Consider the following 18,022-nt stretch of genomic DNA (forward strand, 5'->3'; position numbering starts at 1 on the left):
TTTTTTTTTATTATTTTTTTTCTTTTATTTATTTATTTTTTTATTGAGATAGAGTCTCACTTAGTGGCCCTCAGTAGAGTGCCATGGCATCATATCTCACAGCAACCTCCAACTCTTGGGCTTAAATGATCCCAAGTAGCCGGGACTATAGGTGCCTGCCACAATGCCCGGCTTTTTTTAAAATTTTTCTTATTTTTATTTTTGTGAGATGGGGCTCTCACTCTAGCTCAGGCTGATCTGGAACCTCTGAGCTCAGGGCAGTCCACCCCCCCTTGACCTTCCAGACTGCTAGGATTACAGGCGTGAGCCACCATACCTGGCCCAGCTAGTTTTTCTATTAGTAGAGAATAGGGTCTCACTTTTGTTCAGGCTGGTCTTGAACTTCTAAGCTTAGGCAGTCCACCCGCCTTAGCCTCTCAGAGTGCTAGGATTATAGGCATGGGCCACAACACTCAGCCACTTTTAAGTATCTTAATTTCACACAGTGAATCTGTTTAGATTAATAGCTTTTTTATTAAAATTTTTTAGATGTTGAGACTGTGTCTCATCTTTTTATTTATAGGACTGTCACCAGACCTGCAGTCTATGGAGCAGATTCGGAGAATTATGAGACCTACTGATGTTCCTGATACAGGTAAGTATGTAGAGAAGTTTAAGTAATTATTTGTTTGAAATGTTAGTATATTTGAATCTCATTAATATTTATTGGAAGTAGGATTGGCTTATGTAATATATGGAACTCTTTTTTTGTATTCATAAATAAGCTAACTAAAGATTATTTGCAGTAAGTCACTTTGCACTAATCGTTCCCCAAAATGCAGAACTTGGAAATTCTATTTATAACCATAATTATATGGTTCTGCCAAACTTGTTTGATCACAAAAAAGATTTTGTTGTTGATACCTTATACATTTCTGTTTATTAAATCCCCTCATTCATATTGGCATTGGTTATGTTTTCAGAAACTTGTTAAATTTAATAAAAAGTTTTCTAAACTTTTCTAAACTCTTATTTCCTTCTTAGGCAAGGATACAGTTACCTTCTTTTAAATTATGTAGTTCTCTGGTTTTTTCTGTATCATTTAGATTTCAAATTTTTAGAGCTTTTTTAATTTGGAGACAGAATCTGTTGCCCAGACTGGACTTTAACTCCTGGGCTCAGGAAGTCCTCCTGCCTTAGCCTCCCAAGTAGCTGCCACTACAAGTACATCTGGCTTAAATTTTAGAGCTCTTAAGGATTTTAGAGCTATGTGGTCAATTTTATGAACATTAGTTTTTAAAATACATGAAAATTTGTGAGAAAAAGTTGTGAAAATTATCTTCATACATTAGGAACAACTCTTGTTAAGCAAGATCAAACAAAAGCAGGTAAGTTTCAGTTGAGGATAAAATGTATTGATTAACAAATGAGCCTACTGGGCGGCACCTGTGGCTCAATGAGCAGGGTGCTGGACCCATACACCCAGGGTGGTGGGTTCAAACCTGGCCTCAGCCAAACTGCAACAAAAAAATAGCTGGGTGTTTGTTGCTAGCACCTGTAGTCCCAGCTACTCAGGAGGCTGAGGCAAGAGAATTACCTGAGCCCAAGAGCTGATGTAACAGCACTCTACCAAGGGTGACAAAGTAAGACTGTCTCAAAAAAAAAAAAAAAAAAGAGCCTAGTGTAACTTTATAAATAAACAATAGATGCAGTTGCCACTTACCCTAACTTTTCTGTTGGCTTTAAAATGTTTACTCATGCGTAAACACCAGCACATTCTAAGGTGTCTAATTATAACATTCATATCATAAAACATTATGAAGACCTATTGAACTGAATACAGTTAAGTTACCCTGCTTCCTCAGTTCATCTTTCACTTAAAATATCAATGGTTTTTCCACACTACAACCAATTCTTCAACATTAACTGGGTGTCCTATTCAGTTTTGACACTAATTCTCAAAGTTAGCCTAGTCTTTATAGGCTAAGGGCTCCATTCCATAAGACTCACTCCACTTCAGGTGCTAGCCCCTTTGAGATCCCCACAACCCCTCTCCTCCGGTGCTTTGTTTACATTTACTGGTTTATTATAAAGAGTAAAACTCAAGAAGAGCTGAACAAAAGAAATACATGGGGGATAATATTGGAGCTGGGGAAGGGGCGTAGCCCAGAACATTTATGCTCTTTCTGAGCTTGCTGCCTTCCCATTACATCAGTGTGTTCATAAACCCAGATCTGCCCTCTACTCAAATGTTTGATCTTTCTGATTACCATTGCCTGTCATGAAGCAATCCCATGAAGCCCCATGATGAGTCACGACTTTGTACCTTTCTACCTTTGAGGTAGAAGGGGTCTCATTATAAATAACAAAAGAGATATTTACCTTCCAGAAAATGGCAGGGGTTTTAGGAGCTTTATACCAGGACAGAACAACTATAAAGACTAAATACATTTTTATTATATCATGCTTTCATGCTATTAAAAACAATAAGCAAAATTGCTCATTCCTTGTTTCTACCAAAGCCTTTTTTTCCTTTTCTTTTTTTTTTTTGAGACAGAGCCTCAAGCTGTCCCCCTGGGCAGAGTGCCGTGGCATTACAGCTCACAGCAACCTCCAACTCCTGGGCTCAAGTGAGTCTCCAGCCTCCGCCTCCCAAGTAGCTAGGACCACAGGTGCCCGCCACAACGCCCGGCTATTTTTTTTTTTTGGTTGCAGCCGTCATTGTTGTTTGGTGGATCCGGGCTGGGGATTCGAACCCGCCACCTTAGGTGTACGTGGCTGGCGCCTTAGCCGGTTGAGCTATAGGCGCTGAGCCTCTTTCTTTTTTTTTTTTGAGACAAGACTCTCTCTTCCCTCCTTTCCCTACCCCCTCCTCCTTCTCTCCCTTTGCCCCCCCCCCCATCCCCCAGGCTAGAGTGCCATGACATAGCTCAAGCAATCTTAAACTAATAGGCTCAAGCTATCCTCTTGCCTCAGCCTTCTGAGTAGCTAAGACTACAGGCGCCTGCCACAGGCCCAGCTAGTTATTTTTCTGTTTTTAGTAGAGACTGGATCTTACTCTTGCTGAGGCAGGTCTTGAATTCCTCAGCTCACGTGATTTACCTGCCTTCACCTCCCAGAGTGTGCTAGGACTACAGACATGAGCCACCTTGTCAGGCCCCCAAAGACTTTGTTTTTGAGTGCTGTGGTGTCACAGCTCACAGCAACCTCAAACTCTTTGGCTCAGGAGATCTTGCCTTAGCCTCCCAAGTAGCTGGAACTACAGATGCCCACCACAACACGTGGCTAGGGTCCCCCCCCCCCATGTTTATTAGAGACAGAGTGTTGCTTGCTCAGGCTGGTCTCGAATTCCTGAGGTTCAATATTCCACCCGCCTTGGCCTCCCAGAGTGCTAGGTTATTGGTATGAGCCACTGCACTCAGCCTCAAAGATGTTTTATAAAAACATTTACCTTTTTGGATTGCCTTATTGATACTTGTGTGATCCTATCTACTCTTTATGTATTTATCAGTTCTCAGCAAACTTAAATATGTTCACAGTGGGGTTTGTCTGGTGGCATAGGATCTATTTGTTAAGATCATGACTACATGAATAAAAGCAAAGACTAGCATACTAATAAGAAGGTGGTTTTATTCATAATTTTGGAAAGAGGAATCAATTATTTATCAAATAATTATTGGATTAGTCACTAAATTCATTTCACACTCTTCAGATTCAATCATCCTATAAGACAGCTAAGCATTAAAAAATATTTATGGACAAGTGCCTGAGCCAAACATGGCTAAGCCTCTAAATCAGGCTTTGGAACATACATTGGTCACGTATTTTCAAGTGTTTTTGATTGCTTGGTGTACTTGAAAATCTGATAAATCACCCTAAATGCTCCTCAAGGCTATATATGAACCATTGTAAGTAGTTGTATAGATCTTCTGTTGTCAGTAGACCATCTCAGATCACTGCATGTTATAATAAGTAGTTTCACAGCTTACTCATGTAAGTCCACAACTTATTTGTGTCAGGTATAGAAAGGAAAATGTGGGGCGGTGCCTGTGGCTTGGCATAGGGTGCCGCCTCATATCCTGAGGGTGGTGGGGTCAAACCCAGCCCCAGCCAAACTGCAACAAAAAAGTAGCTGGGCATTGCAGCGGGTGCCTTAGTTCCAGCTACTTGGGAGGCTGAAGCAAGAGAATTGCTTAAGCCCAGGAGTTGGAAGTTGCTGTGAGCTGTGTGATGCCACGGCACTCTACCAAGGGTGATAAGTAAGACTCTCTCTAAAGGAAAATGTGCATTTTACCACAGATTTTGATTGTAAATATAGATTATATTCAACTTAATAGATAGAAACAAGTATTTAAATAGTATAGGGTTTATTTAAAATAAGATATAATGTGAATATATATTTCTAGTCATTCTTCAGAATTTCTATTTACAGTACAGGTATAAGTCACTTTCAAAGGTGACTTGGTTAGGTTTCTATTTTCAGCATATTTTAATGAGAAGTTTCTGAGGTGCTGAAAATGTTTATTTTAATCTTTGAAATTCACTGTAGCCTTCTGAAATTTAATTAATAAATTAATGCATTTGTTAAAAATGATAGCCTAATCGATGGTGATGCTTACTCGTTAAATGTTGAATATTGACTCTTAAATTTTTATCTTGACTCCATTAAGATTAAAGAATTCCAGATTGCTGTTACAATCATTCTTTGACTTTTAATGTATGCAGACTATCACATTTTCCAAATTTTAAAGAAACTATACTCTAATTTTATACAATTTTATTGTCACACTGAAGTTACAGATTCTTAACACCTTGACTTTCATTCGCTCCTTCATTTCTGGAAACAGACCAGAAAGGATGTGTATGTGTTTTAAAGAGTCAACTTCAATCAGAAAGGGCTTAGGAATTGAGATTATCCCAGTAGGTTTTTGTGTGCTGCTTGATTTCTTAACATAGCGGGAACTTAGGAAATATCAATGACAGAAATTAAGAGTACATTGCCATTATTTTACAAAGAGTTTTAGATAATTTCCCTATCAAGACAAACTGAAAATTAAAATATCCTTTTCTGCTAAGCTATGTTGTGAACCTCAGTGGATTCTTTACCAAAAAAAAAAAATACCTTAAAACTGGCTCATTTTATGAAAACTATCTTCCTTTTGGCACAGTAGTTCTTAGGAAATTATTGAATATCATACTCTGAACATCTGCCTCCCCCTCAATCTCACTATAGTTTTTTTTACCCACTCTCTTGCCCTCGACCATCAAGAACCTGCTTTCATTGAGGTCTGATTATCTAATTGTAAGTGGCACGTTTTTGGTCTTTGTCCTTTCTTCACTTGTTCATGGTATTTGAGATTTAACTTTTTCTATTTCTTGATAGTTATTTGCCCTTTCAGGATTCCTTTACTAATTTCTTCCTTTTGCTTTCACCATTCTTTGTCAATAATTTTTGCTCATTTCCCTTTCTCTGCTTGCCTCTTAAATACTCGGATTCCTCAGAGTTCATTTACTGATATTCTCAATTTGTATTCCCAAGGTAGTCTTAGTCCCTTGTAAGATTTTCTCTACTATTAATATGATGAAGATACCCAAATATTTTTACCCAGCTTCTTTTCCTAAGCCCAAATCATTACTAAATATGAGGATCTGATTTGATTTTACTACTATGCATTTTTTGAAATAGTCCTTATGGTCTCAGTAGAAAGTATTCGGAAAGTGATCTATAGATCACATGCAATTCCAATAATACCACAATTGAGTTTTTCATGGAATTATACATACTGATTCTGAAGTTTGTGTGACAGAACAAAGGATCAAAAAGTAACCAAGACATCTGTTGAAAAAAAATTAAATGGAGATACTAGCCAAATATACTACCAAATATAAAAACTTACTGAAAAGCTCTGGCATGTTACTGGTTTAGGATTAAATAAAGTAGAATAGTGGCATAGACTGTGTATGCCACACTGCTCAGAAACAGGGTAACTCTGTAAGGAAGGGATGCACTATTCAGGAAATGCTGCAAGGTAGGTTACTGACATGCAGAAACTATGTTCAAAAGTTACTTTTTCATATATTTTTGTGCTAAGTGTGTGCCATATACATATTTCCTGTATGTAGAAAGGGAAGATTAAGAGGGCAGGCGAGATTATATTTGTATGGTTACATTAACAAAGTAAATTAGGTAGTCTGGGATTCTTGGACAGGTGATTGTCACTGTTTATAAAAGGGTAAGAGGACAGAAGAGGAATTGAAATGTAACATAGATATACTGCAGATTTGGGGTTTATTTCCCTCACTTTTGTATTTCTTTTTAAGGTTTGCTCTGTGATTTGCTGTGGTCTGACCCAGATAAAGATGTGCAAGGATGGGGAGAAAATGATCGTGGTGTTTCCTTCACTTTTGGAGCTGATGTTGTCAGTAAATTTCTGAATCGTCATGATTTAGACTTAATTTGTCGAGCTCATCAGGTATGTAATACAAGATACTCTTAGATAGTTTAGTATTTGTTAGCTTCACGTAAGTCCTCTCATTTTGTTTTTGAGGAAACTGAGGTCTGAGAAAGCTAAGTGACTTGTGTCAGGAAAGCAGTAGGAGAAACAAAGCCAGTACCTGGATCTCAAAATGAACAGTCTAAGAACTCGTTAACCTTTTTTCATCGTATAAGAGGAAATATTTCAAAAGAATGTATTTGTAGTATATTGCAGTCCTAAAAAAATTTATATTGCTTTTCTGGAACTTTCTAGACATGGTCAGAGTTTTATATATCATTTATTTATTATGGATAAGAGTCACATTAATTGTGTGAATATTGTTTGGACTTTAGTAAGGACAAACTACACTGTAAAGACATTTTTCAGACAGTTGAGAACTTGATTGTAAACTGGATAATAGATAACATATTGTTTTAATTATTTTAGGTATGTTAAAGTTTGTTATTATGTAAGGAAGATGTGCATATTGTTTCAGAAATGCATACTTGGGTATATAAAGATAAAAGAATATGCCTTGTATTTGCTTTAAAATATGTCAGTAGAGAAAAGGGATGAGATAAACACATGTAAAATTTTAATTTTTGAATCAGGGTGATGAGTAAATTAGGGTTCATTGAATTCTTTTACTTTTGTCTATATTTGAAATTTTTCATTATTAAAAACGTTTAAACAGTTCAGGGTTTTGGTGGTTTTATGATCTCTCCACCAACTAGATTGTGCATACTCTGAAGAGGGGCTATGACTTGTTTATTTTTTGCTTCTCTGTTGCTTTACAGTTGCTGACATATTGTAGTATGCACTTAGTGTTTCTTGAATAAATGAATTAACCAAAGGATATGTTACAGTACTTTAATATTTCAAGTACTCACTCTCTCTAAACATAACTGATAGACATACATGAAAGACTTTAAAGGCATTTTAAAAAATCTTTAAGTTATTTTTTGAAGTTCCTAAAAGTATTTGAATTGAAGTATATGCTGTCCCAAGGCTTTTTCTGGAGCTTTTCTCCCTGGGAAACTTGATTACTTCTGCTTCTTTGTGTGATCCTAAGTGATAAAAACGACTGGCTTTTTATTTCTGCGTATTATACATTATCACATGCCTCCTTTAGCAAGATTTCCTAGTCATTCAGTTGAAATCATGTTCTCAAATTCTTGGCTTTTGGCAAAGTTGTTTTTAAATCAGTAAACATTATGTTTATGATTCTGATGATTAGGCCTTCCAGGAGATGTCAGGGCAGAGTTGCTAAGTACATAACTAAAATACCCTAAAATACCCACTAATTATCAGTTTTTTTCACTCATAGATCTCCATTCACTGGTCTTTTTTTTAAAAAACAGATGATGATTTTATAAAGACAGATTACATGTATTCTAAAGTAGTTCAGGTCTTTGCTTTCTCAGAAACCTCCACAATCTTACTATGCTTATTTTCAAATGTGTTCTCTAAGATTAAGAGACATCAGGAAACATTACAAGCTACAAATAATCCATTAAAGGAAATATTAGAAAGAATGAAGAAACCCAAGAAACTAAGTACTAAGAAATATGTACTGAGTGCCAAGTTCTATGCTAAGCTGGGGATAGATTCAGTAGCTACAGTCTTCACAGAAGGTTAATATCTAAATTGTACTTGTAAGGTAATTTCAGCAGAAGCATCCTCCTACTACTGAGTTATTTTAACTCCTTAAATGATTTTGGAGGTACTTTCTTATATTAGCAAGTATTGCAGGTTAATAAACTCCAAAACTAATTTTGCTTTCCTATAAATATAAAATGTTTATGTTACTGCCTGCCTCACATTTGTAGAGCTGAGACATCGTATAAACCACTCAGGAGTTGACAATAGGTTCTAGAAATCATGTGAAATCATTAAGGAAAAGAATAATACATACAAAAATTCAGTCTTATCTAATTTTAAAAGCATGAGCTATGTAAGTTAAACTCAGTAATGTTTTTAGTATACAGCTCTATAATAGAAAATTTTGAAGCACAGCAAGAATAAAGTTCTTTGCAAAGACTATCTTTCATAGTCTGGTTCTTGCATAATTTAAGGATTCTATAGTTGGATTATAATGCCACCATCCAAGTATGTGGTGTCCCTCCCAGAAAAATTTAAATTGATTAAAACTAAGTTTTAAATTAAAAAGGGGGTTGGTGTTCCAGCTCCCAGTGTCACTATACCTGTTAGCACATCTTGTTTTTGCCTCATGGGAAGCCTTGAAAATGATACCATCTTTAGGCTTTTGTAATAAAATGAATTTACTATTTCATTTAAGCTAAATCCCTGCCATTATAAAAAAGGCACATCAATTTTAATGTTCCAAGCAAAGTTTAATATAAAAGTCACAACTTCCAAAACCAAATTTTTTTTGGATCTTTGCTACATTAATATTAATTAATATACATGGTTGAGAATTACCTAATAAGCGGTTTTTTTCTTTGGACATTTCCCTTGACAGGTGGTGGAAGATGGATATGAATTTTTTGCTAAACGACAATTGGTAACCCTATTTTCAGCCCCAAATTACTGTGGCGAGTTTGATAATGCTGGTGGAATGATGAGTGTGGATGAGACTTTGATGTGTTCATTTCAGGTATGATGTAAATGTAACAAGAAGTAGAAATTAAAACTATTGTCAGAAGAACTTTTCTTGTAGATTTGTGACCTTTTCCTTGAGCACATGTTGAAAATCAGTTTAATTTACCTGATTTACCATTCAGATTCATTAGAGATTTCTATTTTTAATCACAATTTTTCCAGCATTTTTGATATATATCAAATAATGATGGTTTTAGGGGACCTAAGTTATGTTAGTCGTTCTTGATTCAGATGTTGAAATTGTTAAATTCTGTGGTTCATCTTACAAGGGTACATGTGAATCTTTCTAAATGTAGAATATAAACATCTGAACACAATAACTATGAAAATGACATGAAGGCTATGTTAACCAGTTTGATGAAAATATTTCATATTGTATATATAACCAGCACACTGTACCCCATGACTGCATTAATGTACATAGCTATGATTTAATAAAAAAAAAATAAAAGGTAAATTGTTAAATTCCCCTATGACTTGTTGGATAGTAGCTTACTTCCTAAAAGAATATGAGCACAATGAATAATTTAGAGTCCTTTTTTCTTTTGCAAGGTGATTAGGCAGAGCAGACATTGGCAAGGAAGAATGGTAAAGTCAGATGAAAATAAAGTAGAATACCTAGAAAACAGACTTTGAAAATAATAGAAATGTTAACGTTTTAAAAAGAGACCCCTATTTTCCAGAGACCAGCTGTAGCTTTAGTGTGTTACTTGCAAAAGTATTCTTGTTTATTGAACAAAACAGCTTTAATACTTTGTGCAAAGGTTATTCTGTGATTAATATGCATACACTGTGTTTCTCTTTTTGAATGTAGTGGGTCTGTCCCATCCCTCTTTGCCTTTGTTGTGTAATATCATTTCTGTCAACTAGTACAATTAAATTGTGAATGGTTGATATTTCATTTACAATTTTTTTTTTTTTTGAGACAGTCTCACTTTGTTGCTCTCTGTAGAATGCTGTAGCATCACAGCTCACAGCAACCTCAAACTCTTGGGCTTACAACAGTTGATTCTTTTGCCCAGCCTCCCAAGTAGCTGAGACTACAGGCACCCACCACAACACCTGGCTATTTTGTGTTGCATTTATAGTTGTTGTCATTTAGCAGGCCCAGGCCGGGTTCGAATCCACTAGCCCCGTTGTATGTGGCCAGTGTCCTACCCACTGAGCTATGGGTGCCAAGCCTCATTTATAATTTAAAGAAAGTAACCGGGGCTTGGTGCCCATAGCACAGTGGTTATGGCACCAGCCACATACATCGCGGGTGGTGGATTCAAACCCAAACCTGGGCCAGCTAAATAACAATGACAACTGCAACAAAAAGTAGCTGGATGTTGTGGCAGGCGCCTGTAGTCCCAGCTACTTGGGAGGCTGAGGCAAAAGAATTGCTTAAGCCCAAGAGTCTGAAGTTGATGTGAGCTGTGACTCCACAGCACTCTACTAAGGGCAACATAGTAAGACTCTGTCTCAAAATACATAAAGATAGTAACAAGTGTTGGCAAGGATATGGAGAAATTAGAATTATCATACATTGATGGTGGAAATATAAAATGATGCAGCTTTGGAAAATAAGTTTGACAGATCATCAAAAATTTAAAGAGTTCTCATATGACACAGCAATTTCTATTTTGTACCCAAGAGAAATGAAAACATATGTCCACACAAAAACTTGCACATGAATGTTCATAGCCACAGCATTCACAATAGCCAAAAAGGTACATGCATTCCAAATGTTCAACAGCTGTTAAGTGGATAAACAAGTGTTTATCCATACCTGGAATATTGTTCATCAATGAAAAGAAACACAGTACTGATACAGGCTACAACCTAGGAGAGCCAGTCAGTAAAGATTTCATACATATACCATGATACCAGAATAGTCAAATCTAGAGAGAAAGTAGATTAGCAATTGCTTAAGGTTTGAAGGGTTGTGGGGAGGTGGAGAGCAGAAATGAAGAGTAATTGCTAACAGGAATAAGATTTCTTCAGCAGCTGACCAAGATGTTCTAAAATTAGATTGTGGTAGTGGTTGTTTAACTGTAAATAAACTAAAAATCATCAATTTGTCCACTTTTAATGAATGAAATATATATCAATAAATTTTTTTTAATAGAAAGGTTATACATAAAAAAGCTCTGAAGAGTTTGTGACTTAAGATTAATTACCCTGCTGAATTAATATGTCAGAACTATGGTCAGATCTTAGGTCTTTTGACTTAAACCTGTGTTCTTTTCCTCACCACAGAGATACACTAATTTGAAATTTTTTTTACTTAAATCTAAGGATTGAGTAGTTGGTAGGATTTATTGTGCTCAACCTTTTGTTACTACAGTATGAATGGAACAACATATAACAGTGGTTTAGGCATTTGCACACTTTATTCTTTTTTTTTTTTTTTTTTAATAGAGATAGAGTTTTACTTTATTGCCCCTCGGTAAGAGTGTTGTGGTGTCACAGCTCACAGCAACCTCCAAATCCTGGGCTTAGGCAATTCTGCCTCAGCCCCCCAAGTAGCTGGGACTACAGGTGCCCGCCACCACACCTGGCTATTTTTTGTTGTTATTGTTGTAGTTTGTCCAGGGCTGGGTTCCAACCCACCACCCTCACTATATGAGACTGGCACCCTACCCACTGAGCAACAGGTGTTGCCCAGCACACTTGATTCTTTTAACCTTTTTCCCAGCTTTATTGAGGTATAGTTTTACAATTAATAATTACAAATATTTTGAGAGTACAACTTGACAATTTGATGTCCATATATGTTGTAAAATGTTTGCTACTGTCAAGCTAATTAATAAGGAACCTTGTTCACCTTAGAAAAGTTCACACTCCTATCCTATACCTGCCTGCAATTCCAGTCCTAAGGGACTAATTTTATTATTTTGCTTATGCTTCTGCATAAACTTGAAGTATACTTTTTTGTTTTATGTTAATTTTCTCTCTCATTTTTCTATGGATTGATATAAGGGTACATATGATTAGGTTACATTGTTTGCATTTGTTAGGAAAAGTTCCAATAAAGTTGAGTCCTCCACAGGAAGTGTGCCATATACCCCTACATTGTACCCATTGGGAGGAGCCCTTCCCCCTTTTTTATTTTAATTGTGATTTTTCTCTTACATGGCATTTGCACGCTTTATGAAATGTTTGTGGAACTCTGCTGTTTTGTTCTACCTTTTATATCATTTATTGAAAAAAATCTACCATTATAACAATTTTCTTAAAACCGTATTGCACTTGAAAGAATAACATTATTTGTTAATAAATGTTTTCTGTTTAGATACTGAAACCATCTGAAAAGAAAGCTAAGTACCAGTATGGTGGACTAAATTCTGGACGTCCTGTCACTCCACCTCGAACAGCTAATCCACCGAAGAAAAGGTGAAGAAAGGAATTCTAAAAAGAAACCATCAAATTTGTTAAGGACATACTTCATAATATATAAGTGTGCACTGTAAAACCATCCAGCCATTTGACACCCTTTATGATGTCACACCTTTAACTTAAGGAGACGGGTAAAGGATCTTAAATTTTTTTCTAATAGAAAGATGTGCTACACTGTATTGTAATAAGTATACTCTGTTAAAATATTCAACAAAGTTAAATCCAAATTCAGAATTATCCATTAAAGTTACATCTTCACGTATCACAGTTTTTAAAGTTGAAAAGCATCCCAGTTAAACTAGATGTGATAGTTAAACCAGATGAAAGCATGACGATCCATCTGTGTAATGTGGTTTTAGTGTTGCTTGGTTGTTTAATTATTTGGGGCTTGGTTTTTTTTTGTTGTTGTTGTTTGTTTGTTTTCGTTTTTGTTTTTGCTAGAATAATGGCAGTTTTTTCCCTAAACATTTTTAAAAGTGAAATGTGGGAAGAGCTTTAAAGGCATTCACCAACTATTATTTTCCTTTGCTAATCTATATATGTACCTGTTTGATCTTAGTAAGAAAACTTATGCCTCATTTCATTACAGTAAAAAGGAATTTTAGAGGTTGATCATTTTTTAAAATATGCAGACTGTCCAATCTAATGATTTTAGTCAAAAAGTTTGACTGGGCAAACTTTACAGCTGATAGTGAATATTTTGCTTTATACAGAAATTGCCACTGATTTGGATTTGTGCACTCTAATTTTTAACTTATTGATGCTCTATTGTGCAGTAGCATTTCATTTAACTTTTAAGATAAGGCTCATAGTATTAACCAACTAGTTGGTAATGTGATTATGTGGTACCTTTGGCTTTAGGTTTTAATTCGCACGAAACACCTTTGGCATGCTTAACTTTCTGGTAACACCCTCACCTGCGTTGGTTTTGTTTTTTGGGGTTTTTGTTGTTATTGTTGTTTTTGTTTGTTTGTTTTTAGATCCACATACATGAAAATCCTTTTTTGACAAGCCTTGGAAAGCTGACATACTATCTCTTTTTTTCCTCCTATCTAAAGGATGTATTTAAATGAATGCTGGTCAGTGGGACATTTTTGTCAACTATGGGTTTTGGGTGCTTAACTGTCTAATATTGCCATGTGAATGTTGTATACGATTGTAAGGCTCATGTCACTAAAGACTTTTATTCTGATTTTTCATAATCAAAGGTCATGATATTGTATAGACATGCTTTGTAGTGAACTATAGTAGCAATAATTTCTGTACATGATCAAGAGTTTATTGCAGCATTTCTTTTCCTGTTCTCTTTTTTTTTAAGGGTTAGTGTTAACAAATGGCAAGGAGTAGAACAGTCAACATAAAGATTTTAGAAGGAGAACTTACAGGACACAGATTTGTGATTCTTTGGATGTGACACTATTGGATGTGATTCTAAAAGATTCTATTGAGCATTGTCAAATTTGTAAGCTTCATAGGGATGGACATCATATTTATAATGCCCTTCTATATGTGCTACCATAGATGTGAAATTCTTGACCTTAATATTGTCTTTGAAAATGTTAAATTGAGAATTCTGTTAACATTTTATGAATTGGCGCATTGTATTACCGCAAGAGATATTTGATTTTCAGCACAGTGCAAAAGTTCTTTAAAATGCATATGTCTTTTTTTCTAATTCCATTTTGTTTTAAAGCACATTTTAAATGTAGTTTTCTCATTTAGTAAAAGTTGTCTAATTGATATGAAGCCTGACTGTTTTTTTATTTCTTTTCCTTACAGTAAGACATTTAAACATACATTTGTTCAAATAGGTATGTCCTTGACATATATTGAATTGATTCCTTCAGAAAGTATTCATGAACCTATGATAGGTTAGGTCACACAAGCTTTTATTTGATGGGATTTTTAAAAACTTGATAATTGGAGTACAAGTTGAACAATTTCTAATAAAATTTTAGATTTATTTGTTCAGTAGTCATATTGAAGGAGGTCTATAAGCTTGTGGCAAGGAAAGGGGATAGCCCTTATTAATCTCAATATTAGTTAAAGCACATTAATCTGGATTCTTCTGATGGGTTTTTGTAAAAGTTCATCGAGGTTGATACTAAATATGAAAAATAATCACTAATTAAGGTAATTAATATTGATCATCAAAGGATGGAAATTTGTCATGTTTAAAATTCAAGCTCTTTTAACCATTACTTGAACAGCTTCTATGTATATACAAATAATATGTTCTTTACAAGTAGTAGTTACTTGGCAATATTACTACTCAAAATAAAACTTTCTTAGGAGAAAATTATCCTGAAATGCCAGTGTCAGTAATTTATATTCTTAGTTATTTTCAGTTTAGTCATTTTGGGGATATACAATTTAATGCGAATGTTATGACATTCAGAAATCACTAAACACACTAGATATCTGTTAATAGTGTGATGGAATGAATGGATTGTAAGGCAAGGTTATTATGGTCAATTTCTGTTCCTTTTTTTTTTTTTGGAGACAGAACCAGTCTCTTGGTTCTGGTGCCCATGCCGCCGTATTCCTTTATTGTAAAAGAATACACCTAAACATTACCAAAGTTATTTTTTTTAACTGAAAAATGCTGGCAAGAATTTTAAAGCTTAAAATAGATGGTTAATTTTAAGTATGTTAGGGGAAGCATGTGCTTTTCAAAAAAAATTCCAAGGCAAAGCAAGGAACATCTTGAGATGTGTCTCTTAAGAAGATAAAAGTATATTGAGGTAAGGAACTGAAGTATGTCTCATTTTGTAAATTCAGGTATAGTCCTTTGTATCCATGGCAACCGTAACTTACCAACCAGAAGAAAGATGATCAGGCTGAATTTGCTGTTCCTGTCTACCTCTTTTCCTTGTGAGTTCATGCCTGAATCAAAGCTACACCTGAGAAGACTTAATACAAGCATGACTGACTATACTACTGACATCCTATTAGAAATAGGTTGGCCTTTTTTGCTAGTAGATCTTAATGTTTTATGATTTCCTAAAGCAGCTAAAAAGTGGTTAGAATTTTGAAGGACAGCATACCTGGCAAAATGAATACTAGTTAAATAGTAGATAAACTGTTTCTAAAGTTTTATTATCTTTATTCTCTTCATAATGTTTCTTCACAGAAGTGAAATTTAGATACAGTGTAACAAATTTGATCTTTTAAAATTAGATTTTACCTGTACCAGAATTTCTGAAGAAATCCCAAGATTAGGGATTTTTTTTTTTTTTTTTTTTTTGCAGTTTTGGCCAGAGCCAGGCTTGAATCCGGTATATGAGGTTGGTGCCCTACTCCTTGAGCCACAGGTGTCTCCCCAAGATTAGGAAATTTAAAAAATCAAAGCTTATTTCCTACAACCAAAGTTGACACAGACCAAAAGCTTTTAAAATTTCTCATTGTAATTTACTTTTCCATTAACATTGCCAATGTTTTATTAAATCTTAGTTTTACAAAAATGACCATTGAGTCTTTGCTTCTTTCCTCTTAGGGATCTTTGCCAGCTAGTGTGGTTGTAAAATCTTACTTGTAACCCTACATTGTTTTGAGTACCTATGGGTGGAAGATTGCAAGTGAACAAGGGTGTCTGGTGGGAGGGAGGAGGCTGTGTATGTGAGAGAGAACACAAGTTTCTGAGGCTTAGTGTGCCTTTCAGATACTCATTTTCATCTGAGTAATTCAATACATTTACCAACCAAAATTTTTACCCCTTGATATCACAGTTAAATATCTGGAATATTGGGAGATTATTGTACCAATTTATTAAAAGGCACACTGTTTTGTGGTTTGTCATATATAAACACAGATTATTGACAAAGTCAGAAAGGCAAATGATATGGTATTAACAGGAAAAACGTCTGGAGGAGTCTCTCTTGTAACAAGTTTATTTTGTGTGTGTTTGGGATTTTTTGTTTTTGGAGGGAGAGTCTTCCTGTTGCCCTAGGTACAGTGCTATGGGCACTACTAGCTCACAGCAACTTCAAACTCCTAGCTTCAAATGACAATCCTCCAGGCTCAGCCTCCCCAGTAGCTGGGGCTACAGGCACCTGCCTCAATGCCTGGCAATTGTTCTATTTTTAGTAGAGGTGGATCTCTTTGCTTAGGCTGTTGATCCTAAACTCAAGAGCTCCCCCACCTTGGCCTCCCAGAATACTAGGATTACAGGCCTGAGCCACCTTGCCTGGCCATTATGTGACAAGTTTATTTTGAAATATGAAATGTCTTAAACCTCCCAGTACATTTTTTAAAAAAAGAGCTGAGGAAACAAAACTGGATCGTTGAAGCTTTTTATATAAGGCAACTTCCAACATGACTGTCAAGCTGTTAACTGGGCATGGTGTCTGACAATACCACTACTTTACCAGCGGGTTGGCAGACTTGTCATTTTTAGTTAGACATGAACTTCGTCTCTCAGTGTAGTAGATTCCTGAGAAGGGTGAGTCATTTGAAAAAGTATATGTCTTGTAGGCATAACACTACTCAATTTACCAAATTAAAGCTTAATAAGCTACCTTAGAATATCTTGCATGAAGCCCAGGGACCAAGTCTCAGAACATACTATTGTTACATGTCATATGACTTAAGTTTTAGGAGCACAAATCTGTTTCCCAGGATAATTGTCTGAGTTTTGTTGCTCACCTCTAACCATTGCCTGGCAACTCTGCTGAAATTAATTCAATTAATTGATCATATCAAAGATGCTGTTAAAATCTGTTGGGGTGGCTCATGCCTATAATCCTACTTCTTAGGGATGCTGAGGAGGGAGGATTACTTGAGGCCATAAATTCAAGACCAACCTCAACAACATAGTAAGACTCCCATCTTTACAAGAAGAAAAATCAGTGGGCATTTTTAGCCCCCGTAGTCTCAGCTGCTAGGAGGCTGAGATGGGAGGATGGTTTGAGCCCAGCAGTGCAAGGCTTCAGTGAATTACGATGATACCACTGCACTCCAGCCTGGGCAGCAGTGTAGATTTAACAGTTACAGTAGACTCGCAGGCGTCCTCAAACTTTTTAAACAGGGGGCCAGTTCACTGTCCCTCAGACCGTTGAAGGGCCGGACTGGGGGCCCCGGGACAAGTTGGCTGCTAAGCAGGACAGGCAGCGGCGGCAAAAACCCCCGGTCAGCCGGATAAATGGCCTGCGGGCCGTAGTTTGAAGACGCCTGCAGTAGAGTAGCATTACCCCTGCCCCTAACAAAAAGTTATAGTAGTCACACTGTTTAAGCAAGTTCTTCCTCTTTCTATACAGCGATTTCAACATCGCTGTAACTGTAGGCATTATCATTGCTGCGAAGTTCACCTCCGAAACCTCCACTTCCCAAGCGCAGCCGATAGGCGCGGGGCTGGGGGCCTGGGGGAAAAGAGGAAACGCTTGAAGCCTCGGCCCCACCGGGCTTCGCTGTCTCGTTGGAGAGAACATTAACGGACTCTGAGAAGTGTTCGTGGGAAAGCGGTCGAAATCAGGAGGGTGTGTGAGTTTTCCCAGAGCCGGGACAGGGGACGGATGGGGCGGGATAACCGGAGAAAGCGGCGGGGGCCGGAGTGGGGGAGGGGCGGG

The 18,022-nt window shown here is 36.4% G+C and overlaps 1 protein-coding gene across 1 annotated transcript in view; it reads left to right on the plus strand.

Annotated features, from left to right (window-relative positions):
• Positions 1 to 14,204, plus strand: part of PPP1CB (protein phosphatase 1 catalytic subunit beta) — a 44,206-nt gene extending 30,002 nt beyond the window's left edge. Inside the window, exons 6-9 of the mRNA XM_023511836.1 lie at positions 563 to 634; positions 6,301 to 6,452; positions 8,938 to 9,072; positions 12,355 to 14,204. Of these exons, the coding sequence (XP_023367604.1) occupies positions 563 to 634; positions 6,301 to 6,452; positions 8,938 to 9,072; positions 12,355 to 12,459 (464 nt within the window). The 3' untranslated portion in view covers positions 12,460 to 14,204. The remainder of the gene's footprint in view (positions 1 to 562; positions 635 to 6,300; positions 6,453 to 8,937; positions 9,073 to 12,354) is intronic.
• Positions 14,205 to 18,022: the final 3,818 nt, after the last annotated feature.

The sequence above is a fragment of the Otolemur garnettii genome, unplaced genomic scaffold (assembly GCF_000181295.1).
Source record: "Otolemur garnettii isolate 467f Iridium unplaced genomic scaffold, OtoGar3 scaffold00022, whole genome shotgun sequence".
NCBI classification, from domain to species: domain Eukaryota; kingdom Metazoa; phylum Chordata; class Mammalia; order Primates; family Galagidae; genus Otolemur; species Otolemur garnettii.